This window comes from Tenrec ecaudatus, chromosome 12 (assembly GCF_050624435.1).
Source record: "Tenrec ecaudatus isolate mTenEca1 chromosome 12, mTenEca1.hap1, whole genome shotgun sequence".
Taxonomy (NCBI): Eukaryota; Metazoa; Chordata; class Mammalia; order Afrosoricida; family Tenrecidae; genus Tenrec; species Tenrec ecaudatus.
Window position 1 is genome coordinate 140119377 of NC_134541.1, and position 27981 is coordinate 140147357.

The window sequence follows — 27981 nt, forward strand, 5'->3', positions numbered from 1 at the left end:
AGGCGCGGTCGCCATGGTAGCGGGTCGGCGGCGCAGCGCGCGGGCAGGCCCGGAGGCTGCGGGCAGCCAGGGCAGCCCGCGGAGCGGCGGCCCGGCGCGGAGTGGCCGCCGCCATGTCCCTCAGCCCCGGGGAGCCGGCCTCGGAGACGGTAAGCACGGGCGACGGGCCGTCCCGGGGCCTCCTGAGGTCCGCGCGCGGCTGCGAGGCGCCCCGCGGCCCGAGCGACCGCTGAGGTGATTGTTAGCGCATAAGCGCCGCCGGGGTCCCCATCCCCGGACGGACGCGGAGCCCCAGAGGGAGCGCGCCCACCCCGCCGACCAGGGACTTGGGGCGCTGCTCGGCCCGGGGCGCCCAGAAGCTTCCTGAAGCCGGGAGCCCGGCGTCGTCCGCAGGGTAGGAGCCCATTTATTTCTCGTGCTCTGGGCGCTGCCGGCGGCTCTGCGGAAGCAGCGCCTGGCGGTCAGCTCTGTAAGGCCGTCCCGTCTGGCGGTCAGCGCCCGGCAGCCCCGCAGGACTGAGCAGAACTGCCCGCCTGGGGACCCCCGCCCCGAGATAGTGACTGACGGGAAGACATGTCCACACCTTTCCTGGAAACCACCAGCCGCTTCTGGGGGACGGAGAGGGCTTTCAGTCTGGGAAGTCCCCCGGGCAGGTAGTTCCAGCCTGCCCTCTAGGGTCGCCCCGGTCGGCATCGACTTGGTGACAGTGAGTTTGGCTTGAGATTTGAATTTCCCTGGAGCCGCCGGGGGTGGGGTGTGGGGGGTGTTAGGTTATTCGCCACGTGCCCAACCACTGGGCAGCCGCCCCTATTTCCCATGAAAGTCGGAGTTCAGCGCTGGGAGGAAACCTCGGTGCAGCCCACCCGCGGCTTTGCATAAGAAAGGACTGTCAGCCCCAGCGAAGATAGCCATGCACAGTCAGTAACCCCCCGAACCTGATGCAAGGCCTGAATACACACATCCCACTGGGCATGGGGTGGGTGGGATGCAAGGCAGCGCAGACCCCCAAAATCAGAACCCCCCATCTCTGACATGGGGTCTGGCTCACTACCTGTAGAACGGAGTAGAACTCGTACCATGAGGTTTGCAAGACTGTACACCATAACACAAGCAGGCTGCTTCATCTTTCTCCCCATGGGTGGCTGCTGACTGGCCCTGTGCTTGAACCTCTCACCACCGGGACCGTTGGTCCTCTATAGATAGATCTTCAAAGAGCACCGTGCTCAAGGCTGGCTTTGGTTACTGACACTGCCATCTAGTGATTCCAACTCGTAGCTGCCACACGGGACAGAGTGGAACTAACTGCTCCTGTGGATTTCTGGGACTGATTGACAGGAGCAGACAGCCTCATCTTTCTCCCGAGGAGCCGCTGATGATTTCTAATCATCCACCACATGGTGGTGAGCAGCCCCCACCCAAAAAACTCAGTAACCTCACTGTCATCGAGTCAATTGTGACTCATAGTGACCCTATGGGACAGGGTGCCGCTGCGGGTTTCTCAGGCTGTCCATCTCTAGGGGATCAGAAAGCCTCATCTTTCTCCTGCAGAGCAGCTGGTGGGTTCAAACTGCTGACCTTGTGGTCAGCAGCCCGATGTGTTCCTTCTGGACCACCAGGGCCCCTGACCCTCTTTACTAGTTAGCTGAGCTGTTGTTGGGTTTAAAGGATTCACGTGGTGGGAGTCATTGGTGGGCTCTCAGCAGAGTGAGCTTGCTTCACTGCTTCCTTCTCACCGGGACCCTCCGGGCCCAGCAGGCTGCACAGAACTCCCCAAGGAGGGCTCCCAGGGCTTGCAGCATGGGGCCCGAGGCTAGCCTTATCTACACTAACCCTTCATTAACTACTTTTCATCTTTAAAAAACAACAACAAAAGCTTCCCATTTTGGGACATTTATACACTTAAACTTCTTGTTTTGTAATTGAAAACACATCCCTACTCATTATAGAAAACTTGGAAAACTAATCATCTGCCATCTGACCACCTCAGAAAACCACCATCAGCATTGTGAGGCTCCCCAGCCTTCACTGATCGACATAGTTACCTTCCAAAGACCAGGTCCTTATGTGACGGGAAAAATGGAAGATGACAGCACCCATGCATGACTGCCAAGTTGCATCATGGCGTAACTGCCACATGACATCATGGTATGGCTGCTGAGTTGCATCTTGTGTAACTGCCACATGACATCATAGTACGGCTGCCAAGTTTCCTCATTGTGTTACTGCCTCGTGACATCATGATACGACTGCCAAGTTGTATCATTGTGTAACTGCCACATGATATATGACTGCTAAGTTGCATCATTGTGTAACTGCCACATGACATCATGATATGACTGCTGAGTTGTATCATTGTGTAACTGCCACATGACATCATGATACGACTGCTGAGTTGCATCATTGTGTAACTGCCACATGACATCATGATACGACTGCTGAGTTGCATCATTGTGTAACTGCCACATGACATCATGGTATGGCTGCCGAGTTGTATCATTGTGTAACTGCCACATGATATGATATGACTGCTAAGTTGCATCATTGTGTAACTGCCACATGACATCATGGTATGGCTGCCAAGTTGTATCATTGTGTAACTGTCACATGACATCATGATATGGCTGCTGAGTTGTATCATGTGTAACTGCCACATGGTATCATGATATGACTGCTAAGTTGCATCATTGTGTAACAGCCACATGGTATCATTGTGTAACTGCCCAATGGAGAATCGTGGCCCCACCAACTTGGTATATCAAGGTCGGTCACCGCTGCAGCCAGTGTTTGGCAGCCTTCATGACTGCCTGGCGAGTCGTCCGTGCTCTGAGCAGTGGGGCAGTAGGCCCCCTTGCTGTGTGTCCATGAGCAGGGTTGGAGAGCGAGGCCAGCGATAAGTGAGGAGCCCGGTATGGTGTACTTCCCAGGTCTCTTGGGCACAACTTTTCTGACTTTTTAAATTGAGCTCATGTTGACATGGCTCATTAGCCTCTGCCGTTTGATCTGGTGGTAGCCTTGACCCTAACCGCATGGTGCCCAGAAGGAGAGCTGTTGAAACTTCCTGGCTGATGACGCCCAGTGTGCTACCAGCTACCCTCCATTGGCCTCAGGTGGAGGCCTGCACATGGCTGGGATACTGAACAGGTTCCCACAGGGCTTCTGGGCTAAGAAGGAGCAGGAAGAAGGCCCTGGCGACCTCAGCGGGAGCAGTCCTGTGAGTCCCAGAAGCTCCAGATCTGGCCCAGGGAGTAGGAGGGACCGGGCGGCTGTCCGTTTTGTACCCAGCGTCACCAAGAGTCGGGCCAGCTCGACAGCCACTGACAGCAGCCAAGTCTCTACAAACGAGCTTGCATCTGGGAAAAGCCGTGGAAGGAGGGGAGGATCTTCCCACCAGCGTTTGGGAGCCCCTCACGTTTCCCGGCTTTTATCCTCGGAAGCGCACTGGTTTCCATGTGAGAAAACAGTGCTGCCGCTAGAAACAGGCTCCCACCAGTTTTAACAAGCACTTAGGAGGAGAAGTGCTTTGCAGGGACATCCAGAGGCTGGCTGCTCTCTGAGGGTCCCAGCCCCGGAGACCACGCCACGCGGGCAGCTCTGCCCTGCCCTGCCCTGCCCTGCGGGGTCGCTGTGGGCATCAGCTCGATGGCAGCGAGTTGCTGAGTGGCCGGATCACGCACTAGGCCCTGTGTGTGAGGACCTGGAGTTGCATTGGCCAGTGAGGGCCAGAAGCCTGGTCTGAAGACACTGCCCCTGCTGATGGTTCCAGGACACAGGGAGGCCTAAGAGCTAGAGCAAGCTTTAAATGCCAGACACGGTCTCCCTGGCAGCGTGGCCTGCGCGGGGGCAGGTGCAGGGGCCACCCAGCCAGGACTCGCCCCCCCCCCCCTTACCGGCTGGCCAATACCTGCTTCCTGGTGTCGAGAGCGTCTCCAGTTGGGGGCTCCAGTCTCGAAAGCTGACTTGTCTGTCCCTTCTGCACGCCCGACCATTGGGGACCAGGTGTGTGTCTTAGCACCGCGGTGTCCGCTCTCTCCTTCCAGGGTGACGAGAGTCTCTCTGCGGCTACCCTCGACTCTGACCCTGAGACCGTGAGTGTGAGTGCTCCCCACCTCCAGAGACCACTTGTCCCCTCCCTGGGTCTGACGGCCACCTTCCCCTCAACCCCATGTCTAGGGCCCAAGCTTCCTGCCCTGTTGAGTCTACAGGCCCGGGCACCATGGGAGAGCTGGGGTGCAGCCAGCAGCACTGCGTGCAGAGCGTTGAGCTGGAGGCTGGTCCCCACACACTGGGGAGAAGTTCTCAGAGGCGCCCCTGGGATGGAGGCAGACCTTCTGGCTGGCATGAGGGGCTGGCCTAGCTTGCTAGATGGATGGAAAGGGTGCAGACAGCAGGGCAGGGAGTGGAGGGATGAGGAAGTGCCTATGGTCTAAGCTGGGATGGAGCCCTGTGGATTGTGGAGAGAGAGAGAGTGAGAGAGAGAGAGAGAGTGTGTGTGTGTGTGTGTGTGTGTGTAAATGTGCCCCGCCCTGCTGAAGACATGGGGCTGAGCCTTCCCAGAGAGACCACCCATCCCATGGGCATCCAGGCTGAGCAGCCTCTGACTCCAGGCCTCATCTTGCCAAGCCCATCTGGGGGTCGGGCCCTTAACCGCTCTAGAGCCGGCCGGGGCGGGCTGTCTCCACAACCCTGAAGGGACACTCTGGGGGGGCTCCAAGGCGGGACATTTGTAGGAGAGCAGGAAGCCTCGTCATCCTCCCTGGGGTGGCTGACCTGTGCTGTAGACCAGTAGGCCACAGGGTGTGTCAGAGACCCCTCACTGGTGCTGCCACCTCTGCCCGGTGCCAGCGGTGTCAGTGTCTCCATCACTTCCCCCGGGGCCCAGCTGTCACCCACCCCTGCCAGCCTCAACCCGCCACCCAGAGCTACTGCTTTGTTTCAGAAACCGAAAAGGAAAACTGGCCATAGACTTCTCCCCGTGTCACCGAGTGAGTACCCCCGTGGCCCGTGTGAACCCCAAGAGCTTGTCTTCACGGCTGCCCCCCCACCCCATGTCCTGGGGGCAGATCAGACGGTGCCCTCTGCCTTTCTTCCTGCGTCAAGTTGATGTCAACGCCGGGCTCTGTGGGACAGGGCAGGCCTGCCTCGGGGTGTCTGAGACTCCAGCCCTTTATGGGAGTGGAAAGCCTCACCTGCTGATCCAGGGCTCCTCAGCATGCCCTCCGCCACCTGGATTTTACCTGTAACCCAACCAGAGCCCATGTAGCCCTAGGGCCCATGCCGAGGGCCTGGCTGCTCACCCAGGGGCCGCAGGGAGCAGGCTGGCCACCGTGAGACGGGGCGCTGTCCTGCTGGTTTGCGATGGTTTCCTCCTAGAGTCCTGCTGGGTGCCCTTCCCGAGGGGGCTCCTCACAAGGAGGGAGGTTGCAGCTCAGTCTGAAGGAGCATCCTCCTTGGTGCAGATTGGGAGCCAGCTGGCAGAGCTGGGCTGGTCTGGGCGGCTGGTGGGGACGTGGTTGTGACCGTGCCCTGACAGTGTTGGCGTCCCCATCATCAGTGAGTCTTGTGCTTGGAGTCGATCCACTGTGGGTGTGCGTGCGTGTACCGCGGGTGGAAAGGCACTGTAGCTGTGCATGGTCACAGCAGTTGGCTGTGAACCGAGTGGATTTCACGTTTCCCCCTCATGTTCCCCACGATGGAGATTAGCAAATTCTCACACACACGTGCCTCCTAACTGCCTGGTCTGATGGCGCCAGGCCCCTGTCCGCGGTTGTTTGGTCCCTGCCCTTGGGAAGGAGGTGTGTGGCGTTGCTCTGAACCCCTGCTGGTCTTAGAGTCGCCGTACTACTCGAAGCCGAAGAGCACAGTGGCATCTTGGAGGTCCCTGAGGTCGGCCGAGACCATGCCTCTGAGCACCAGGGTGTCCCTGACCCCACAGAAGCTGTGGCTGGGGTCCTCCAAACAAGGTAGGTGGTGGCCGGACCGGCCTGCCTGGGGTGTGTCTGGGGAGGACAGATGGACAGGGACTGACAGAGTGGCCTGAGCTCCTCGGGCCCTCGTGGGTTTGTCTCCTTTTACCGTCTGAGCCCTGCTGGCGTGGGGGGCTGAAGCTGGCCCTGCTCCTGGCTTCACTGGGCGCCCTGACCGTGTGGCCGTGTCGGGCACCAGCTGCCGGCACTTCAGACCGGGCCCTCCTCCTTGGAGAGCTAGGGTGCTATCTGCTGGGCCCTGCCTGTGGTGCTCAGGAAGGCTGGTCGCTAGAGGTGGTGTCTGCTTATATCTGCTGGGTTACACCTGTGCACGTTCACACCAGGCAGTCTGACCCAGCCCCCTCAAGCAGCCCTCACCCGGGAGCGGGCCTGGACCAGCCCCCTCCGCAGTGCCTCTGACTGCCTGACTGAAGCCCTGAGCGTGCAGAGGGCCCAGCCCAGGTGCCCTGCCAGCCACGGTGAGCCCGCGGGCCGAGGCCCCCAGGATCCGCTCCGACCAGGAGCCTGGCTCCGCAGCCCTCCTCCCGCTCCTGCAGAATCTCCCCCTCAGCACCCTCCCCTCTCATCTGAGCCTTCTCAGGAGCCTTACCAGAACATGCTGGACACCCTGCTATTCCACACGGCTGCCCTTGCAGGGTTCCCTGAGTGCTGCCAGACCCTTCTTTTGAGGCTTCTGGGGGATGCAGACAGCACGTGGGCTGGGCTCGCCGTGTCCAAGGTTCCCTGAAGCCTAGCAGGTGGCATGCCCTGACGTTTGCTCTCTGTCTGTCACCTCCTTACAACCCCATTCGTCCCATTCCTGCTCCCAGCCCCACCTCCTTTCCCTTACTGTCCTGCCTGTTCCTGTGACCTTTTACTGCCTTGCTTCTTGGAAAAGGAGCCTTGGGGTGCCGTGGCCAGTGGCTCGAGCCTGCCAGCTGCTCCCAGGGGAACAGTGAGGCTCCCTGCTCCCCTAACAGTTGACAGCCCACTCTGTCCTGGGGGCGACTGAGGGCAGTGGCTTGGTGGTGGTGGTTGGAGGCACAGTGGCTCAGGCTCAGCGGTGAACCAGTGGTTGGAACCCACCCAGGGCACACCGACAGCCGCAGACCTGGTCGCCTGTGGTGCTGAGGTGCTACGCTCCATGCCCCCCGGCTCTGAGTGTGGTGACGTATTGGGGGCACAGTCACAGCCTCTGAGTCGTCCCTTTCCTCCGGATGCCCAGGACAAGCTGGGCATCCCATGACAGCACTGAGTCGACTCTCGGGGCAAGTTGCTCAATCTGACTGAAACACTGATCTCCTACAATCCCCCCCTCCGCCCCCACGCACACACCTGTGTTTTAAAGGGTGACTTTGGGAACATCCAGGTGTTCCTTAAGGTGAGGTCAGGAATGCGTCCACCCTTCCGTGTCCTCTCTAAGAGGCATGTCTCCCCTAGGTCGTGTCCCCGGGACCCCCGTCTACCGTGAGAAGGAAGACATGTATGATGAGATCATCGAGTTGAAGAAGGTAGGGCTCCCAGCCCCTCTCCCGTGTGCACGGGGACCCAGTGTGGGCAGCCTGGGGTCTGCGGCAGGGGCAGTGGCTCTGCAGCCCCCGTGGAGTTACTCCCGTGTGTGGACAAGACGTCTGGCACACCTGCCTCGGGCGGTGTTGCTGTCTCCTGCCCCGCTGCTCCAGGCTCAGGGCTGGTTCGTCGGCAGCTCTCTGCCACCCACGACCCGCTCGGAAGAGTGGGCGTGCCTTCAAACAGGCCCCATCACCATCTCCACCAGCACTGTGGCCTCACTGGTGCTTACACTGAGGGACTTTGGTGGTCTCTTTCATGAGTTGGCTACAGGCTGGCCAGCAGGCAGGGGTCAGGGGTCAGCTGGCTGGATCCTGAGCATGGCCCGAGCGTCAGAGGCAGCAGGTAGCTCGGCCTCAGGCCCCGTGGGAGAGCAGCTGCCCTGGTGCCCAGGACACCCCCCGCCCACCAACCAGTAGGACGTCTTACTACAGTTGGGCAGGCGGACAGCCTGAACTCGGAGGGTGCCTGAGGCTCTGCGAGGTGGCAGTGGGCCCGGGCCCAAGGGTGTGGCCAGTCCTGGAAACTCAGCACTCACTCTGCCTCCTCCCATGGGCACACAAGCCTCACCTCCAAAAGCATGCTGGGTGTGGTGCAGGGCCAGCCAGGACAGACCGTCCGTGCCGAGTTCTCTGTGAGCGGACGGCAGGTCTCTGAGGGGTTGCAGAGACAGAGTGTTTCTTCTTCCTACTGCGCGGCCACATCAAGCCTCGGGACCGGGGAGGTGACATGGGTGCTGGTGGTGTGTGCTCCTGCGTGTCAACCCCATGAGCAGATGGACCTGACCAGTCTCCCATCCCCTGGTGACCGGGGTGACCCTCCGCTCCCCGGATCCCGCACAGACTCTCCCTGGTTCCCATCTTTGCGATGGCATTGTTCTGGGAATGTTTCCAAAGTGTTACACTCACTAGGTGACCTGAGACTGAAGGCATTGCCTTGGCCACACCCCCTTCTCCCATCAGGGCCCTATGGTCACAGTCTCCTGTATGTTCCTCCAGTGACTGTGACCCCACTCTCCACTGGTGCTGACAGGGGAGCCTACACCCTTAACGTAGGCCTACCACTGAGCCATCAGACCCAGGGGGAGCTTTCACTCCCTGGACTTATACCAGGACTGCATGTCTCTCCATACAAGGTCTCTACTTGGCTCCAGAGTATTCTAGAAGAGAACAATCTGTGGGGTGAAGTATTATCTGGGGGAGTCAGTACACTCTGAGGTGGAGTATTATCTGGGGGGAGTCAGGACAATCAGTGAGGTGGAGTATTATCTGGGGGGAGTCAGTACACTCTGAGGTGGAGTATTATCTGGGGGGAGTCAGTATACTCTGTGAGGTGGAGTATTATCTGGGGGAGTCAGGATACTCTGAGGTGGAGTATTATCTGGGGGAGTCAGGATACTCTGTAAGGTGGAGTATTATCTGGGGGGAGTCTGTAAATTCTGTGAGGTGGAGTATTATCTGGGGGGAGTCAGTATACTCTGTGAGGTGGAGTATTATCTGGGGGGAGTCAGTACACTCTGAGGTGGAGTATTATCTGGGGGAGTCAGGATACTCTGTAAGGTGGAGTATTATCTGGGGGGAGTCAGTACACTCTGAGGTGGAGTATTATCTGGGGGAGTCAGGATACTCTGTAAGGTGGAGTATTATCTGGGGGGAGTCTGTAAATTCTGTGAGGTGGAGTATTATCTGGGGGGAGTCAGGACACTCTGAGGTGGCGTATTTGAGGGAGTCTGGACAGTGTGAGGTGGAGTATTATCTGGGGGGAGTCAGTATACTCTGTGAGGTGGAGTATTATCTGGGGGGGTCAGTATACTCTGTGAGGTAGAGTATTGGGGGAGTCAGGACACTCTGAGGTGGCGTATTATCTGAGGGAGTCTGGACAGTGTGGGGTGGAGTATTATCTGGGGGGAGTCAGTATACTCTGTGAGGTGGAGTATTATCTGAGGGAGTCAGGACATTGAGGTGGCATATTATCTAGGGGAGTCAGTATAGTCTGTGAGGTGGAGTATTTTCTGGGGGAGTCAGGACACTGTGAGGTGGAGTATTATCTGTGGGGAGTCTAAATTCTGTGAGGTGGAGTATTATCTGGGGGGAGTCAGGACACTCTGAGGTGGCGTATTATCTGAGGGAGTCTGGACAGTGTGAGGTGGAGTATTTGGGGGAGTCAGTATACTCTGTGAGGTGGAGTATTATCTGGGGGAGTCAGGATACTCTGTGAGGTGGAGTATTATCTGGGGGAGTCAGTATGGTCTGTTGGAGTTTTATCTGGGGGAGTCAGTATACTCTGTAAGATGGAGTATTATCTGGGGGAGTCAGTATACTCTGTGAGGTGGTGTATTATCTGGGGGAGTCAGGATACTCTGTGAGGTGGCGTATTATCTGGGGGGAGTCAATATACTCTGTGAGGTGGAGTATTATCTGGGGGAGTCAGTATACTCTGTGAGGTGGAGTATTATCTGGGGGAGTCAGTATACTCTGTGAGGTGGAGTATTATCTGGGGGGAGTCAGTATACTCTGTGAGGTGGTGTATTATCTGGGAGAGTCAGGATACTCTGTGAGGTGGAGTATTATCTGGGGGGAATCAGTATACTCTGTGAGGTGGTGTATTATCTGGGGGAGTCAGGATACTCTGTGAGGTGGCGTATTATCTGAGGGAGTCTGGACAGTGTGAGGTGGAGTATTATCTGGGGGGAGTCAGTATACTCTGTGAGGTGGTATATTATCTGGGGGAGTCAGGATACTCTGTGAGGTGGAGTATTATCTGAGGGAGTCAGTATACTCTGTGAGGTGGCATATTATCTGAGGGAGTCTGGACAGTGAGAGGTGGAGTATTATCTGGGGGAGTCACGACACTCTGTGAGGTAGAGTATTACCTTGGGGGGAGTCAGTACACTCCATGAGTGGAGTATTATCTGAGGGGAGTCAGTACAATCTGAGGTGGAGGGAGTATTATCTGGGAGAGTAAGTACAATCTGTGAGGCGGAGTATTATCAGTGGGGAGTCAGGACACTCTGTGAGGCAGAGTATTAATCTAGGGCAGGTGGAGTCAAGTGGAGGATTATTTTTACATGGTACCGACTGAGCACATTATCCATGTACAGGGTGGGGTGGGCTTCCTGCAGAGTGTGGGGCAGAGGTGTATCTCTGGTGGGTTCTGGTGGCATTTGGCAGGGAGCACTCCGTGAGGGGCAGTCAACAGCCCTGGCCTACTCCCCGCTAGTGACAGTCATGTTCTTCACGAGCCCCCCCCACCCCATGCAGGAGGACCCAGGTAGGTCTTCTCGCTGTGGTCCAGGTCTGCTTCCCGCTGTGTGTGTGTGTGCATGCGCACCTGCGTGTGGTCCTTTCTTGTCAGTCGTTACACATGCAGAAAGGGGACGTGGATCTCATGAGGACAAAGCTCCGGCGGCTTGAAGAGGAGAACAGTAGGAAGGACCGGCAAATTGAGCAGCTTCTGGACGCAGCCCGAGTGAGTGTTGGCCTGGCTCTGCACCGTGAGGGGTGGGGGACAGGCAGAGCATGGTGATGTCTGACTTCTCCATCTGCTTGTCGCAGGGCCCCGATTTCGTTCGGACTTTGGCGGAGAAAAGGTCTGACACTGGCTGGGTGAGTACAGCAAGACCCACCTCCCCTGCGGGATTCTGTTTCTAAAACCACCTGCCGTTGGGAGACGCCTTGTCTGGTTAAAGCACTTCTTCAAGACCCGTGGCAGACACACGGGGAGGGCTCAGAACATTCCAGAGCTGCCCTGCATCGGACCACAGGGATTCCAAGAAGAGTAGCAGAGAGTGGAAGTTTGGAACATTCTGGAACCCTTCTCCATGGGACCACAGGGATTCCAAGAAGAGTAACAGGTAGGAAGGACTCAGAACATTCTAGAACCTCCGTGAGAACACAGGAGTTCTGAGAAGATGCTTCTTGAGTTGGCCTGCGGAGTTTGAGGGGAGAAGAGCCACTTGCCTCCCTCAGGGGCCAGAAGATACTCTATCAGGTATCTTGGTTATCCAATTCAGTTCATTCTAAATTTGTGCTCAAGCACCCAGAAGCTCGAGAAAGGAGCATATCTTAACCACAAGAAATTATGGAAAACAAACACACAAAAAAAGAAATTATGGGAAAAAAAAGAAATTATGGAAAACCAAATGACTGGCTCCCTGGCCCTGAAATTGCACTTATAAATCCACTTTTCCGGGACTTCAATCCCTGGAGGCCCTGAACCTCCCTGCACATCGCGGTCTCCACGGCATAGTTGCTGACTGACCCCCATGACAGGGACTATCCCCCCTTCTCCGTGCTCTGGCTTCTTTGTGTCCTGGTTAACAATCTCACACCTTTCACTAATTTTAGCCCCTTTAACCACATTTCTTTTCCCCAAAATACTGACAACAGCGTTGACTTTGCCATGTTGTATGCAGCCGCCAACCAGGCAAGCAGCGACCCAATCCAAGTTCGGCAGCGATGTCTTTGTGCTACTTTGCTGTGGTTCTCACGGTTTCTATCTCAGCTTCTCTGCTGCTGTCACGGACTTTCTTTGCAGTTTTACACAAATAAAGCGTGGGGTAAAGTTCTAACACACTAACACAAGCACTCCGTGTGGTCTGAGCGCAGCGTCACCGTGCGCGCCATGGCGAGACCACTCAGCACTGCGGCGGGAGACGCGCTCTCAGCTCAGGCAGGTGTTTGCAGCCCCATGTTCTGCCGCTACGAACACAGAGTGGGTTTTTGGTTTTTGTCCGACGGCTGTTTGTGTCAGCCAAGGTCTCGCTGGAATGATGTCATGGAGTGGCACTTGCCTGCCACTCTTAAAACCACATTTTACGTGCGTCGGTGAGCTGTGTGTGTGTGACCACAGAACGTTTATACAAAGCAGACCTGCGGCAAAGAATGAAGGTCTCCACGTCGGTGCAGGCACATCCCGGCTGCTGCGCAGTCACATGTGACCAACCCAGGAAGCAGAGTGATGGGGAGAAGCCATCGGCTGGTGCTGCTCTGACAGTGGCTTCCCGAGGCCGGAGGCAGCGGCGGCCTTAGGATCCATTTTTGAGGCAGGGAGGTTTATATTAAAAGATAAATGCGGACACACACCAAAATGCCAGGGGAGCCCAGAAGGAAGCCCCTTAGATACCTTGGAAGACAAAGAATAGGAATGACCCTGTCAGCAGACAGGCAGGTCTGCTGTCTTAGGGTGAAGAGGCGCATAACCAGGGCACCCCCCACGCTATCAGGAGGAGGAGGCGGGCGCTGTGCAAACCACGGAGGTCTCCACCCTGCAAGGAGAGGTGTCCACACCTGGAAGGAGCATCTGCAGTCCAGTGAACCCGCGTGGGGGGGTGAGCCAGCGCGTCCAGAAGTCGCCTCTGCCCACGTGCACCGTCATGTCTCGCCGGGTGTCCTGTCATGAGGCCCGGGATCCCCACTCCCCACCCCTCTTCCTGACGGCTGTTGAAAGTGCACCCACAGAATACCCCTGACCCGACTGCTTCCCCGCCCCCAGACCCCAGGGACACGCATTACTCGCTCAGGAAGCCCCATGGCTCCTTTTCCGGATGGTTCCTCGCGCCAGCATAAGCTCACTGCCCCTCGACCTCTGCCCCGATGCTGGGAAAGACAGTACATACGTAGTCTAAGGAAGACTCAGAGGGGCGTGTGCATGTGACGTGTGCGTCAAGGCCCAGCCCTGTGTTTTAACATTCAGGAGGCTGAGCTGAAGGGACTGGCCTGGAGCTCAAGGCAGAGAAGGTTGGTAGTGTGGCCCACGCCCCCTCCACCCACCCGGGCAAGGAGATGACTCTGGCTGGGTACAGCCTCCCACGCCGGCGCGGACAGGGCTGTAACAGAGGCGGGCAGATCTGAGCCTGGTGTCTGTGAGACACTGCTCCTCAGGGCTGTGCTCCGGGGAAACAACCCCTCCAGAGAGCGAGAGAGACACCGTCCGCACTGCATGTTTATAGCCCCGCATTGGGAGCATCGAGCAAAGCGGTCATGGCAGAGCCTCTGCAAAGAAAACAGGAACCGGGGCCACACAGCCAGGCGCAAGGGTGCCATTCAGGGAGCACCCGGGCCTCTAGCTACTGGGTGCTCCCAGGGAGAAGGGGCCTGGGTAGGGGCCTTGGCTGTCTGGGTCAGTGGGTTTTCAGGACAGGCTCTGCATTGGGGCTGGGGAGCCTCATATCTGCCCTGGCCAATCTGGATATTCCATGAGCTCACCCCTAACATAAGTGCTGGGCCTGCTGGCGCTGATGATGTGATAGGCAGGAGCCCTGGTGGCCGGGTGGTTATGCATTGAGCTGCCAACCACAAGGTCAGCAGTTTGAAACCACCAGCTGGCCCAAGGCAGAAAGATGAGGCCGCCTGCTGCCGTAAAGAGTTAAGAGTCTCCGACACACTGTCACTGTGAGTCAGTCGGCTCCCTGGCCGGTGTCCCCAACCCCTGCTCAAGGGCCCAGGTGTGTGCCCTTGTCATTGTAATTCCCGCAGCCAAGCTGTCCCCTGGAGCGCCTGAGCCTGGCAGGCAGACTGCCTCTCCTTGGGCTCTTGGCGCAACCAGGGTTTCTGCCGAAGACATGTTTGCCACCCCAGACACTGCTCTGAACACACACCAGGAGGACGTGGGTGCTCTGGAGAGGGGCAAGCTGGTTTGAAGGGGCTGGGATGTCTCTGTGGAGGGAGAAACACTGGAAGGACCTGAGCAGCACGGTCCTAGCTGGGCCACACCGAGGGGAGCCCCACACAGGCAGGTCCACTCGTGTACACACACACGGGAACAGCCTCTGGGCTGCCCAGGCTGCTGTTCTGGGAGCAGGGGCCGGGCTGGTCTTTCTCCCGGGGACCTGCTGGGTGAGTGCCAAGCTGCCCAGCCCCAGGCCACCTGGCGCTACACCTTCTGTCTGGTGACAGCAGCAGTGAAAGTGGCTGCACACTGCTGTGTCCAGCCCGCAAATGCCCCTGGCCTGGTGAGTTCGTCCTCTCGCAGCCCAGGGTCCAGGGAAGGCCCGTGCTCCCTGTGCCAGGGATGCCCCACCTGCATGGTTGGGGCCGGGGCAGTCGGAAGGAGGCCATGGTGCAGGTGTGTGGTGTCTGCAGGTAGTGGCCGGACTGAAGCAGAGGGTCCTCAGGCTGGAGCAGCAATGCAAAGACAAGGACAGCACCATCAGGTACGGCCGGGGACATGCTGCCTGGGCTAGGGGCGCTTACACTCTGTCAGTTCCCTTGACTTAAGGAAAATGGGCTCCCGCCCTCTGCCTTTCTGCTGGGACCCAGGTGGGGCCTTCTCCCCAGAGACCTCTACTCCTTCCCCGCTGCTCGACCACCTGCCCTAAGAGCCCGTCCTCAGTCCATGGGCCACTCCATGCAGTGGCTGCAGGCTCTTGGCTGCTCAGGCCCAGGACCCCTCTTGGTCTGGGGTGCGGCCTCCGCGGGCTGACTGTGCCGTGGTCCCCAGCAAACTGCAGAGTGACATGAAGACCACGAACCTGGAGGAGATGCGCATCGCCATGGAGACGTACTACGAGGAGGTGCCGAAGCTGCGCTCGTCCCGCAGGGTGGCCGGGGGAGGGAGGGAGGGAGGGCTTCCTGTGTGGCCCAGCCTCACGTGCCCACCGTGGTCTCCACAGATCCACCGCCTGCAGACCCTCTTGGCAGCATCAGAACCTGCAGGGAAGAAGTACGTCTGGCTTTGGGGTCCCTGCGGTGGGGGGTCAGTATGGTCCTTCTCGTGGGCTGGCGCGGGAACCCAGCACTGCCCATGTGGGTAGTTCTGGGGGCGGGCTCCCACACGGTGCCCCCACCCCCACGGCTGCCCCACAGCAGCCCTGCTCCACCCTCTGCCCACAGCTTGACTGGCTGCAGTCTCAGGTCCCCTGCGTAGTCACCCCTGCTGTGTGGTACCCACCTTAGAACGAGTACTCGGGGCACTTGCTGCACCAGGCACCCATCCCATGTCCCTTCCTACTTACCCCCAATGGTTCTAGCACAGTCAGTGCATGTCTTCTGTCACAGCCCGCCTCTGCCCAGTGGGTCCCAGCGCCCAGTGACCCTGCTGGACAGGCAGCACTGCCCAGGGCTGGAACTGCCAACCCTGCCACAGGCAGCCCAGCACCTGACCCCGTGTACCAGGTGTGCACGCAGGTCTGTGGTTGTCGTCAGGTCCTGGTGCGTCGATTCTGACTCGAGACCCCGTGGGGTGGGGTGAGGTGGGGTGGCCCCACCCAGGCCTGAGGCTGCCATGGTCAGCACTGGAGCTGATCCCTCCGGGTTCTCCCAAGGACTGGCTGGTGGGTTTGGTTCGCAGCTCGGTGCTTACTGCTGCACCCCCAAAACCACACCCACTGTCACAGAGGGGGTCTGGTTCAGCATCCACGTGGTCAGGGTAGTGCTGCCCTGGGGGTTTCCAAGACCGGAACTCTTGATGGGAGTAGAAATCCCTGTTCTTCACCCGTGGGGTGACTGGGGGCTCCAGCACACAGAGCCCCTGACGGCATGCACTTAGGAGGGGAGGAGCCCAGGTGGCCCCTGGGTCAAGCTATCCCCAAGGGTGGTGGTTGAAACCTCGTGAGAAAGATGGGTGCCTGCTGCTCCTGGAAACCACACCTCAGGGTCACTGGCGTCGGAATCAGCCCCGTCGTGGGCAGTGCTTAGGATTGGGCTAGCTGGCGTAGACCCGTGCCCAGACTCCTGTGTGGCCAGCAGGCTCCCTGTGGACAAGAAGCTGGGTGGCCGCCGGCAGAAGAAGATGAGCAGCGCCCTCCTGAACCTGTCGCGCAGCGTGCAGGAGCTGACCGAGGAGAACCAGACCCTGAAGGAGGACCTGGACCGCCTGCTCAGCAACTCTCCCTCCGCTTCCAAGATCCAGGGTACCGGGGCTGGGGCTGGAGGGGAGCGTGTGGAGGAGAGAGAGCCCAGCCACCACCCCTTCCGCCTCCAAGATGCAGGGTGCTAGAGGGGCACCTGCTTGAATCTGCTGCTCCCACAGGGTACGTGGAGTGGAGCAAGCCCAGGCTGCTGAGACGCATCACGGAGCTGGAGACGGTGAGGAGCGGTGGACCAGGGGGATACGTGGTCCACTCTGAACCTCCCCCTCCCCCCACCCGCACAGCCTTGGGAGCTGTGCGCCCAGCCCTGGTCTCACACATGGGAGCCTCTGCTACACGTGGCCCTGTAGGCGCCAGAACCTTCTGGAATCCAGTCTGGTGTACACAGGCGGGAGGGATCGGTGAGAACAACCAGGCATGCCTCCTGACAAACAGCCCTGTGCCTGCCCCCAGAGACTCAGCATGCTGGAGAGCCCCAGGCCTCAGGCGTCGGAACTGGCAAAGCCCCGGGTGGAACCCCACCACTCCTCAGTGTCCAGTCCCACAGAGCCCCGGCAGCCCCGCTGTGATGCCCACGAGAGGCCCGAGCCCCCGCCGGCCAACTCCAAGAGCCTAAAGGATGAGCGTGCAGCCCCGCAGCCCCAGCAGCTGGAGAAAGAGTAGGTCTGCCCACTGCCCACCCAGGTCCTGGCGGGGTCAGCTCAGGAAACCCCATGGCCGGGTGGCTGGGTGTGAGTGGGCAGGACACCTGCTCAGCCCCGGTCACTGTGTTCAAGTGTCTGAGCTGGGTCTGCGCCATGGGCTATGGAGAGAAGCCAAGCCCTGGCAGCACAGCGGGGCTGCTCACTGCAAGGTCAGCAGTTCAGAACCACCGGCTACTCGAGAGAAGCAGATAGGTGTTCTGACCCTCAGGAGCAGGCGCCCTGTGATGGTGTCCGTTGGCTCGATGGCTGGATGGAGGCCCTGGTCTGCTGTGTCTGTGTCGATCCGGGTCCCACTCAGAGAGGACCCTGCCTCCTCTGGTTGGTGGAGGACAGACCCCCCTCCCTCCCCCATGGGGCCGCTGGAGTCAGATCTTTGAGTCCCACCAGCCCCTGGGTCCTGCGCCCTCAGGATCTGAGCAGTAGGCGCGGGCGGGTGGGCAGTGGCGTGACAGGAGCATGTGAGGTGGTGGGGAGGAAGTGAGGGTGGGTTTCTGGGAAGTGGCGCTGGCCACCGTGTTGGAGGCAGGTGGCCACAGGTCCCTGACTTTAAGAATCACCATGAAGGAGCCGTGACCGGGCGCACACGTTGTTGGCATTTGGTCTCTTGACTCGGTTGGGGGTGGGGACTAGAGGTGGTCCTGGCAGCCAGCTCCAGCCCTATCAGGCGTCAGGCAACCCTGCTGGTCTTCTGTGATGCCTTCAGAGTGTGTCCACTACATGGACCGAGCAGGGGCTCAATAGACACCTAAGAGCAGCCAGGCAGTTTTGCACGAGTACTTTTGTCTGCCCTCCTGCCCCAGTACCCGCTACTGTCCCCTATGAGGGAACGGACCTCCAGAAACCTGTGGACCAGCACTGTGACCATTTGCTCCCCCCTCCCCAAGCATTCCCTCCTGTGTGGGCAGGGCCCAGGCCTGGCTCTGTGCTTGCAGTGTAGAGCGGAAGCAGCCCCCGCAGACCAGGGCCAGCGTGGCGAGGGTGCCGCAGTACGGCCAGCAGAGTGAGGAGACCGGTGAGACCGAAGCGGCGCCCAGGTAAGGGGACACAGGACACGGCCCCTGCCTCCGCCATCCAGTGTGCCCTGTCCCCTGTTCCATCCACCGTGCTTACTGAAGGTCCATCACCCTTGGACCCATCCCCTTGCCCCCCACCCCTTGTCAGTCAGGACATCAGCTCCTCCATCACCTGCTGCTGGCCCCACTGTCAGGCCCTCCACGCAGCGACTGACACTCGACCTCTCAGAGCCTTGAGAAGCAGCTGCCCAGGGCCCGGGGGGCTGCTCCCACTCACGGGAAATGCCAACGAGGGTGGGGAACTAGTGCAGGGTCTCCCCTCAGGGCAGAGAATGTTCCAGAGTTTGGGCGGGGCGCAACATGACTAGATGCTGCCTGCGGATGGCGGCCTTCCCTTAGGGTGGACGTACCACAGCTGCAGACGCTGACTCACATCACTGAGCTCGTGGCCCTTTGGAGTGAGGCGGGATGCTGAGCTTCCTTTCAGCCCCCCACGCTCAAGCCCGTGGTGTCTGCCCACCTGTCCGTCCATTGTCTGTCGTTCCGGGAGGCGCAGGGGACCTGCACTGGGCTGCCCTGGCTGGAAGGGGGGGGGCAGACTTTGCAGACGCATTTCAGGGGTAACCACCTCACTGTGCATTGAAGCTGTTCAGCGGGCTCCCCTGCCCTTGCCCCTGGGGCTCTGTCGCTTGGTCCACTGAGGGCCCCTTCCAGCACCCAGGTGCCAGGCCTGTCAGGGTCCCTGGGGACCACAGGTCCTGAGCTGAGATGACAAGCCAGGCCTGTCTTTTCCCTCCCCCTCCAGAGAGCAAGTCCACATGCTGACTGGGAAGCTCGGGGAGCAGGAGGAAGCTGACGCGGGAGCGGAAGACAAGCCTGGGGAAGCAGTGCACAAGGTGACTGCCGGCTGGCTGACCAGGATAGGAGGGGGGACACTGAGGGCTGAAGGAATTAGGGGCAACCAGGGGCTCTGCTCTTGCCTGTGGGGGCCCTGAGGGCTGGGGCATTAGGGGCGGGGCCGGGCTGATGGTGCAGTGGTCCCCTCCCTCTGCACCAGCACTCCAGCTCTGCCTCCCCCACTGCACCTCTCTGACAGTGGGGGGTGGGGGGGAGCCCTGGACTGGCAGTGCAAGGACTTCTAGGATTCCTGCCCAGCCATAGGTCCTAGAGCTGGGTTCAGACAGACTTGAGCAGCAGATGCGTACTCTCTCAGCTGAAGAGGCTGTGTGCTCCCCTCGATTCTGACTCATGGCACCCCTGGGAGACACACGGGGACTGCACAGGAGCACCCAGCCTGTCCTCTGCCTGAGGAGTACTTGGTGGGTTTGAACCACTGCCCTTGTGGTCAGGAGTTCAGCATTTAACCAGTATCCACCAGTGTTCCTCTCTCTCTCCCCCTCCCCTTCCCTACGCCCTTCTCTCTCTTGGCTCCACCCATGACCACAGCCTAAAGGCAGCCAGAGTCCTCGGACTGTGAAGGTGACTGGGTGGCCCTTGGTTTGTGGACTCAGTGGCAGAACCCAGAAAGCTCCTCCCCTGCCCCTGTTCTCCAGGGAGTGGGTTTCCCAGGTGGCCTGGTACTGGAGCTGGCTTGGCATCAGTCCGCCCTGGGTCTGGCGTCTCGGGTCTCTAGGGGAGACGTGTGATAGCCTCGAGCCTGTGTCCCTCCAAAAACAGCCCTCCGTGTCAGCTGCAGAGGTGGTCCAGGGAGTCTTTCTGCCTCTAAGGGTGCTGTGTGCATGGGTTTCGTGTTAGGCTACTAACTACAAGGCCCACTGTTTGAAACCACCAGCTGCTCCGTGGACAAAAGGCAGGGCTTTCTACTCCTGTGAAGAGTTACAGCCTCGGACACCTGCAGGGGCAGCTCTGCCCTGCCTGCAGATTGTTGTGAGTCGGCATCGACTTGACAACCTTGGTTTGAGTGAGCCGTGGGTACGGGAGCCCTGCAGGGAGCACAGAGCCTCGGGCCTTGCTTGCCGGAAGGGTGCCCGGGGCCTGTTGCATGTGGGAAACAAAATAATGCCACCACCCCACAAGACATAGATGGGTGGGTGGGTGGGTCGGTGGGCGGAGGCCTGCATGAAGGACAGTGCCAGCAGGTGGCTGTGGCCCCACGTCCTCGCCCCTGCCCCGCGTGTGCCCTCGTTCCTGCCCGAGGTGGCCTCCTTCAGCCTGTCTGCTTTGGGGCTTCCATCACCGTGGTCTCCCTGCTGAAGGCACGCCTGTCTCGAGAAGCGGGGTGGGGCTGGTTGGAGGCATGTGTCCGGGAGAAGCCCCGAATCCTGCGAGTGGATGACTAACTTCAGGCCTAAGGAGCCCCCGCCTCTGGGAATGTACAGGCACCTCAGGAGAGCTTCTTGGCCCATCCTTGAGCGCTGGCCCAGCCACCCGGTGGCAGCAGGGGTGGGGCGGGGGAGGACTGCCTGTGGGGGCAGGCAGGGGCTTGGTTGCCTAGTGCTGTGGAGTCAGAGCACCTGGGGAGCGCGGCCTCAACAGACAAGACCCCCCCCGCCCCCCCTCCCTCCCCCCTGCTCCCTGTCCAGGAGTCAATGGAGTCTCTGCGGGCAGGCTCTGGGCATCAGGCTTCTCCTGGGTGTAGGAAGTTCTCAGCACAGGGACCTGGGTCCAGGGGACACATTCAGCCTTTCTCATTGGAATGACCGAGGATTCCTCCTTGAGCCCGATTGTCCATGACAGACCATGGTCTGGGGCCTGTCTCTCTCCAAGACCTTTTAATGTTCTTGTAGCACATTTGTGCCTATCTATGGTACGAAGGAGTCTTCCTCTGACATCACCATGGCAACTCCTGTGCCCGTCCTCTGCCAACCTCTCATGAAAAGCCATGCCCGCAGCGTGTGCCAAGCGCCATCCCATCACCTTGCCCACCTCCCTTCTTTTGCAGGCCTTCGAGGACCCCCAGCCACCCGTGCCCACCAGCAGCCACTCTTGGCCAGACTTGGAGCCCGACACCGGCCCTGTGCACTCCCGGCCCCCGTCAGCCCTCTCGGAGGGGAGGAGAGGAGACTCTAGGCGGGAGGCGGCAGCCCGCCTCCTGCAGGCCTGTTGGAGGGTGCACAGCCGTAAGGTGAGGCTGCAAGTGAGACAGAGCCTCACCCCAGGCAGGACTGTGGGACAGGTGTGGGAAGCTGGTCCCCAAAGGAGGGGCAGGACGCCGTGGCCAGGTGGGGGCCGACACCAGGCACCTTCAGCATAACGGTGGGCCAAGTCATCACAGGGGACAGCCCCTCAGGGCATAGGTGCCTACAGCAGTGGCTCACCCTGGCCACCTGGGTCACTGGCCCCGCTGCAGGCCCTGCAGGCATTTCTGTCCCCTCTGGGGTGCACTTTGGGGCTGTGTTCCAGAGCACCTTCGTCTGCCATCAGTGAGGCCGACTTGTCTTGGTGGGGTGAAAGTGACTGTCCTCACCATGTCATGCCCCCTCTCCTTGTTCCCCCTGCTTTCTGGGAGGGGCAGCTGGACCAGGGATGTGGAGGAGACCTCGGCCCCGAGTAACCAACTCGCACTCCATCCGAGCAGGAGTGGGACCCCTCGGCCTGCCCTCCAGCTGATGGGATGGGGTGGGGTGGGGATGAGGGGCCGCTGAGCCCCTCTGGAAGTTTCTAGTCTGCCAGGCAGCGTTGCTCCCCACAGCATGAGCTGCCCTCCACAGTGGCCACCCTGCTGGGGCTCAGGCCTATCTGTGATGGTGCCGTCTCCCTGCCCTTCTCGGGCCTTGAGCACCCAGATCCTCTCGACAGCCACCTCCCCAAGGGTCCCGGCCACCCTGTTTTCCCTCCCCTGCCTGGCTGGCCGGCTGTGACAGGCTCACCTGGGCATCCTCTCGCCCTGAGTTTCCCGGCCTCAGGATGGCACTCAGCCTACATCTGCTTTTAGAAACAAGTTCCCCACCCCTCTCTGAGGAAGCCTGTGGTGCAACCCGGCCAGTTGATGCAAAGTCCCCAGTGGCGGTGGTGTTTTTAATTTCATGATATACAGCTCAGACCATCCCCCACCATCCACGTCTGTCACAGCTCAGCCTTTCAGCCCCCCACTTCCCATCAGGGCTTCAGAGCGTCTGTGGGCAGCGGGGTTTCCCGTCAGACTTCTGTCTGAGCACAGTGCTCCTGCAAGGCCTCCTCCACTCCGCCACCAAGTGTACAGGTCCCCTTCTGAAGGGCAAGGGAATCATTTCCCCCTTTTGATAAGATTCCTGTCTGCAGTCCTTGATGAAAACAGTCAGTGGTGGAAGCCAGGCACCATCTAGCTCCTCTGGCCTCCTGGTGAAGGAGGCAGTTAGCCCTGCAGGTGCACTCTGCTCCCATTACAGTGTCCAACTGCCTGCAACTCCCTGTGGGTAGGTGTCCCTAGTCACACCACCAAGGCTCTGTCAGAGTCATGGAGACCTGCACTGCATGGCTAGTTTAGGGTGCTGGTCTGGTTTCCCACAGGGCACCCGCTTCCCTGAGCAGGTTGCAGGTTGGGGCAGGAGCCCAGGGAGGACGGGGAGAGTGAGGTGGGGCAACACAGTGGGCCAGCTGCTGCTGCTCCTGTGGCCTGGTTGTGGGGTGCAGGTGGGGTTGGACCCAGAAGGGCAGCTGTGCCAGGGGTATGGCCTTCTTGTACTGACACACCCTTTGTTTCTGTTCCAGAAAAGAGAGGCAGCCCTGGACGAGGTAAGCAGACGCTGTGGCTCCCCCCACCTCTCCCAGGGCATGAAGGCCACCTGACCCCCTCTCGGGCTTAGAGTCCGAGACACCCAATAGACACATGGCTTCCCTTCCAAACCCCCCTCTGGTTCACTCCCAGAGGGAGACAGTGGACAGGGCTCTCGCGTTGTGTACCTGGCCTCACGGATGCTGTCCCCACCCCTGTGCCCAAGGCCAGGGCCCTGCAGGTTAAGGAGGAAGGAGTCCATGGGGTGGAAGGGGAGGAGGCGGTAGGGAGCACACGGTAGAGCTGACCTAGTGAGTCAACGGGATCTGGACCAGCTGTCTGAGGCCTGGCCCTGTGCTGTGAGCAGCTGAAACCCCACACCTTTGATTTGCTTCAGCGTCTGCTGCCCCACCCCCACCCTGGCTCTGAGGGTGAGCCTCAGGTCCCAGGGCTCCTGGCCCTTTTTTTCCCCACCGCCCTCCTGAGGGGTGGGGGACTCCCAGTCTCCCTAAGTGGGGTAGGGACAGTGCTGATGTACAGTCAGGACAGATTGAGTCTGGCTTCCCATCTGATGGCTTTAAACCTTGGGCAGGCCTCTGCCCAGGTGCCTCCCCTCCCCCCTGTCACAGTGAACCTTGGATGCAGGCCACACTACCTGGCCCATAACCAGATAGATGGCCACTGGGCCCAGGCCCATCACACAACTCCCCCAGAGATGATAACCCCCACAGTTCCCACAGGCAGCAACTCCAAGGTCTCACTGCCCACTCAGGGCTGCCCCCTCGACCTGATTGGTCCAGAAGTGCCCTTTTAAAACGGTTCCCTTGCCAACCCCACCCAGGTCCATTGACCTCCTGCCATTCACAGGGCCATTGCTACAGCTCTGCCCACCCCAGCCCTTGCACTGGCCCTGAAACGGAGGGGGTATTTCACGCTGCAGTGAACAGAGAGCAGGCCCGTCAGGAGGGTGGCATCCTGTTCAGGAGCTCCATGTGTCCCTTGGGAAGGTGGCTCTGGGGCCTGCTGCTCCGAGGGAAGAACGCACCCTGTATGGCTCACCCCGGGGACTTCAGGCGCAGGGGTGACCGCCAAGAGTGGTCCTCAGCAGCGCTGAGTGCGGATCATGGCTTTCCCCATACCCTCATCCCCACCCCCACCCCCATGGGGACTACCCGCCCCCCTTGGGCTTTTCCACTGGCCTGCAGTGGGGAATTCACCACGCTGTCTCCCCTCTCCCACCAGGCTGCCACTGTGCTGCAGGCAGCCCTCCGGGGCCACCTCGTGAGGTCACAGCTCCTGGCCCAGATGGCCCGAGGCTCCTCCGATCCCCGTTCACCAAGCCCCCCACAGAAGGTGAACAGCCCCCACTTCTCAGGGCACTCAGGTTTGCCTGGGGTGGGGTGGGGGTCCCTCACCAGACAGTTGCAGGTTCACTTTGCTGTAGGATGCACTGTTCAAACCAACCCTGATTCCACCATGGCCAGACTCGTGCCCGCCCAGCAGTGCAGGTGCCCACCTTCCTCTGGGCGGGTTTGAACCGCCAACCTTTAGTTTAGCAACCGAGTGCAAGCCCTCTGTGCTTTCTGACGTTTCTGCGGGAACCACATGTCACACACCCAGGAACTCTGCGCTGAACCCCCTGCAGAGACTCTGACTGACATGAGAGACTGGGGCTAAGGACCGTCTTCCCAACCCACCTTGTCCTTGTAGCACCCCCAAACGCCCCGCAGTGAGAACCCCGCTGGCCTGGAGCTGGAGAAGGCCGTGGTGCTGGTCCAGTCTGTCTTCCGCGCACACCTGGCAAGGACCAGGGCAGGGTGAGTCTGGGGGGCCCGGACAAACAGCATCTCTGGATTTGTACCCTCGGATGTGGGGCTCTGGCCCCTTGGGGCTGCGCCCCCACTGCTGCTGTGTGGGCACGCTTTCCTTGTGACGTCAGCTGTGCCTAGCTGCCCTCAGGTGGCGGCTGTGGGCCCCTTTTTGGGGTGCCTGTCTGCGGGCTGTTAAGAGCAGAACTATATTCTCTCAGGCTCTCAGGGCTTCCTCCCCCAGTTGGGCAGTTAGCCAGTCTGTCTGTTTCCGTCTCCGGGTTTCTCTCTTCTTGGCACATGGACGTGACCTGGAGAGTGACGAACCAGGAGGGCTCAGAGTCCCCATGCCATGAGGGGCACGCTGCTCAGGGAAGCCTGGTCAGCCACAGCATCCCTTCTTTCCCAGGGCTCCAGTGGCCGCCACCGCTTCCACGTCAAGGACATGGACCCCCTCAGCCATCAAGGACACCTACTCTCTGGCCCCCCAAGGCAACGCCACGGCACCTCCTCCTGAATGGGGGCTGGGCTGTGTAAGGGACACGGGTGAGCCGCCCCCTGCAGTGCCCGAGGAGAGCTGTCTGTGGGAGGGGAGGACCGAGAGGTCAGCAGCAGAGGTGGCGGCTTCGCTGAGGGTGGGGCTTTCTGCAAAGGAGACATCAGCTGCTTCATAAGAGTCCCCAAACCAACCACCTGGTGGCATTCTGGGAGTGGGCAGAGGGGCGCCTCAGGGGTGTTGGGGCTCTGGCCCTGGGCCCGACACCCTGAAAGCCACATGGACTCCATCCCTCCCTGGGTGTCCTGTCAGCCTGCGTGGCCCAGGCTCTGACAAGGACCAGAGCAGCCACCCAGTATGGAGTTTGGGGTCACTCCAAACTGGGGAGAGCTCTGTCCATGAGGGCTGGACACTGTACTAGCTCAGAGAGGGATGAGGGACGGAGGGCAGACAAAGGCGTGGAGTTGCACTGAACACAAGGGGACCCCAGTAGGAGGCCACCCGTCAGGGCTGAAACAGCATCAGGCGAGAGGGACGTTCCGCCTGGTCAGTGCTGACCGCCTGGTCTCTGCAGCCCAGGACGACAGCGAAGCCAGCAGTGGGGAGTCCGAGGAGGAGTCAGCGGCTGAGGAGGAGGTCCTGACCCCAGGCGAGCCCGACGTAGATGTAGGTACGTGGGGTGCCCTGGCTTGCCCCGAGAGCTGGCCCATCGCCATGGGCACTTGTCCTGCATCAGTGGGCATTTCCCACTCTGTCAGAGGCCTGTCTTAACTCTGTGGGGCCCGCGGGGCTTCTGTGCTAGGAGGCGTCAAGGACTAGCACAAGGCTGATGGCCCCCTCACTTGCCATCCTGTCCCCTATGCCACCTGCGTCCCCTCCTGGCGGGTTCTTGGCTTCCTGGCTGGCTAAGGTGACATGGAGTGGCCCCAGGGCGCTTTCACAGGGTGTCTGCTGGGGGTCACAGCAGCACATGCAGCAGCTCAGGGTCAGTAAACATCATCGGCAAAGTCTAGAGCAGCGGTGCTCAACCTGGGGATCACAGCCCCTTTGGGGGTTGAACGACCCTTTCACAGGGGTCACCCGATTCATAGCAGTAGCAAAGTTACAGTGATGAAGTAGCAACAAAATAGTTTTAGGGTTGGGAGGGTCACCACCACATGAGGAACTATATGAAAGGGTCGAGGCTTTAGGAAGGTTGAGAACCACTGATCTAGAAGGTTCCTTTTCCTCCCAGTGCAGGACAGCGTACCCCATGCCTCGCCCCTTAGGACAGGGCTCCTCAGCATCCCTACTACAGCCTCTCCACTGTTGACTGGCCTGCTCACGGCCAGCTCTGCCTCAGGGCCCCTCCCGGTCTCCTCTGGCTGACTTCAGGGACACAGCTCCCGACACAGACCCAGAGAAGTTCCCCTCCTCTCTCTTTCTCCTCACCCTCGTTCACTTGGGGTGCTGGGGAAGGGTGGGGGTGCATAGGGAAGCATGCTCCTGGTCAGACTCACGGCCGGCTGGGCCCTCCCGCCTGGACTACAAACGGAGCGCTCCTTCCCCCGTGGGTCACGGGCACTTCTCTGACACCTTGGCTGCAGACAGCTCATGTGCATAGCCCACTAGCCAGGGCAGTGTTTGCCTGAGCGGGAGCCCTGGTGGGGGCTGCAGAAACAGACCCTGCCCTCTGGGCTGGGGGACAAATGTTCACCTGCCCAGGGGCGGGCATTGATATTCTAAAAAGGCGGCAGTGGGCCCCCTAAGTGTGAGTCCCCATAGTCCCAGGTCACCCATTTACATCGCCAGAGACCACTTCCTGCCAGGGTGGTTTAGGGCCAGGTGGGAAGTCCACCCCCAGGACACAGGTGACAGTACCTCTGGGGCAGAAAAGCAGCCAGTGGTCAGTCCTGAGAGTTTTGGGGGGATGGTGCCTCGAGCTGCTAAAGACCCAAGTGTCCCTCAAAGGGGCTTGTTTCACCTGAGGGCCATCTTCTGGGGCAGGAACCCTAAAGCTCCCACAGTGCCGCAGCTCAGCCCAGCCCTCCTGGTCACCACCTGATGGTGGTCAGCGCCAAGGCTGGCCTGTTGACTCCCAGGACCCTGGCCCTCTGTGGACAGGAAACCAGCTCAGAGCGGCCGGTTCCTCCCTGACCACAGCCCCATGACAGAGCATGCGTGGGCAGGCCTATAGGTGTGCAGGGATGGCCTGCCGGGCCCCCAGGGTCGTGAGCAGCCACCCTCGTACAGGAGATTAAAGGAAAAGACCCCGGAAGCTTCTGACCTCACCAGCTTCCGCACCCCTATTCATTTCTCAAGAGCCACAGAAAAGCCTCACAAGGACGACCACCTGCATGAGGGGCAGGCCCTGCCACGCCCTCTGCTCAGGGGCTGCTCTGGGTCGGGCCAGGTGTCCTCACAGACCCAGGGGTGTCCGCAGGCCTCTCCCGAGCCACCTCTTGAGAGGACTTGAACCACCGGCCTTTGAGCTGGTAGACGGGCCTGCGATGTCTGAGCTGACGCTGGAGACGGACAGATGAGGAGGGGGCTGCCCTCGGCCCCCAGGAGCAAATGTTCCTGACAGTGTCCCCAACCCCATTTTCCCCACAGGTCCCATGCTCTGCAGATCCCCACCTGCAGGGGCCCTGCCCCTGGTGGACAAAGTGTACTCGGAGGACTCTGATGATGACATCATCTCCCCGTCCCTGCCCGGGAAGAAGAGCTGCTCATCCTAGGCCCGGGCCCGCCCCCTCTACCCACACCCACCCCCGGCGGGCACCAGGGACGGGCCTGCAGAGGCGACGGGACCCCTGAAGTTGGAGAAATAATTTATCTTGTTAACAAAGAACAGTCCCCACCAGCACCCTGCCTGGCCCTGCTCTGACCTCCTTGTGCTCATGGGCCTTCTGCGTGCGTGTGCCACCTCACAGTGCAGGGGGGTGGGGTGGGGAGGGGCAGTAGCCCAGCTGAGACACAGGCCTCC

General features: G+C 60.1%; 1 protein-coding gene across 6 annotated transcripts; it reads left to right on the forward strand.

The window, feature by feature from the left end:
• Positions 1-27866, forward strand: IQCE (IQ motif containing E). Of its 6 annotated transcripts, none has more exons than XM_075527589.1 (22): positions 1-149; positions 4038-4091; positions 4937-4982; positions 5829-5960; positions 7404-7474; positions 10887-11000; positions 11087-11137; positions 14615-14685; positions 14973-15045; positions 15145-15194; positions 16217-16383; positions 16503-16558; positions 16795-17000; positions 17930-18079; positions 18864-18954; positions 20961-21143; positions 22709-22732; positions 23955-24065; positions 24423-24529; positions 24930-25066; positions 25591-25686; positions 27609-27866. In XM_075527589.1, exons 1-22 carry the CDS (start codon positions 114-116, stop codon positions 27731-27733), a joined length of 2151 nt encoding a protein of 716 aa, XP_075383704.1. In that variant the 5' UTR covers positions 1-113; the 3' UTR covers positions 27734-27866. The 6 variants fall into 6 exon arrangements, with proteins under 6 accessions (XP_075383704.1, XP_075383707.1, XP_075383708.1 ...); XM_075527592.1 differs by having other exon boundaries at positions 17951-18079; XM_075527593.1 differs by having other exon boundaries at positions 17978-18079.
• Positions 27867-27981: the final 115 nt, after the last annotated feature.

Coding starts and splice junctions, on each gene's coding strand:
- IQCE (XM_075527589.1), top strand. CDS start 114: ATGTCCCTCAGCCCCGGGGAGCCGGCCTCGGAGACG. Junction 22,733..23,954: donor GAGAGGCAGCCCTGGACGAG/GTAAGCAGACGC, acceptor CTCTCCCACCAG/GCTGCCACTGTGCTGCAGGC. Junction 24,530..24,929: donor CTGGCAAGGACCAGGGCAGG/GTGAGTCTGGGG, acceptor CTTCTTTCCCAG/GGCTCCAGTGGCCGCCACCG.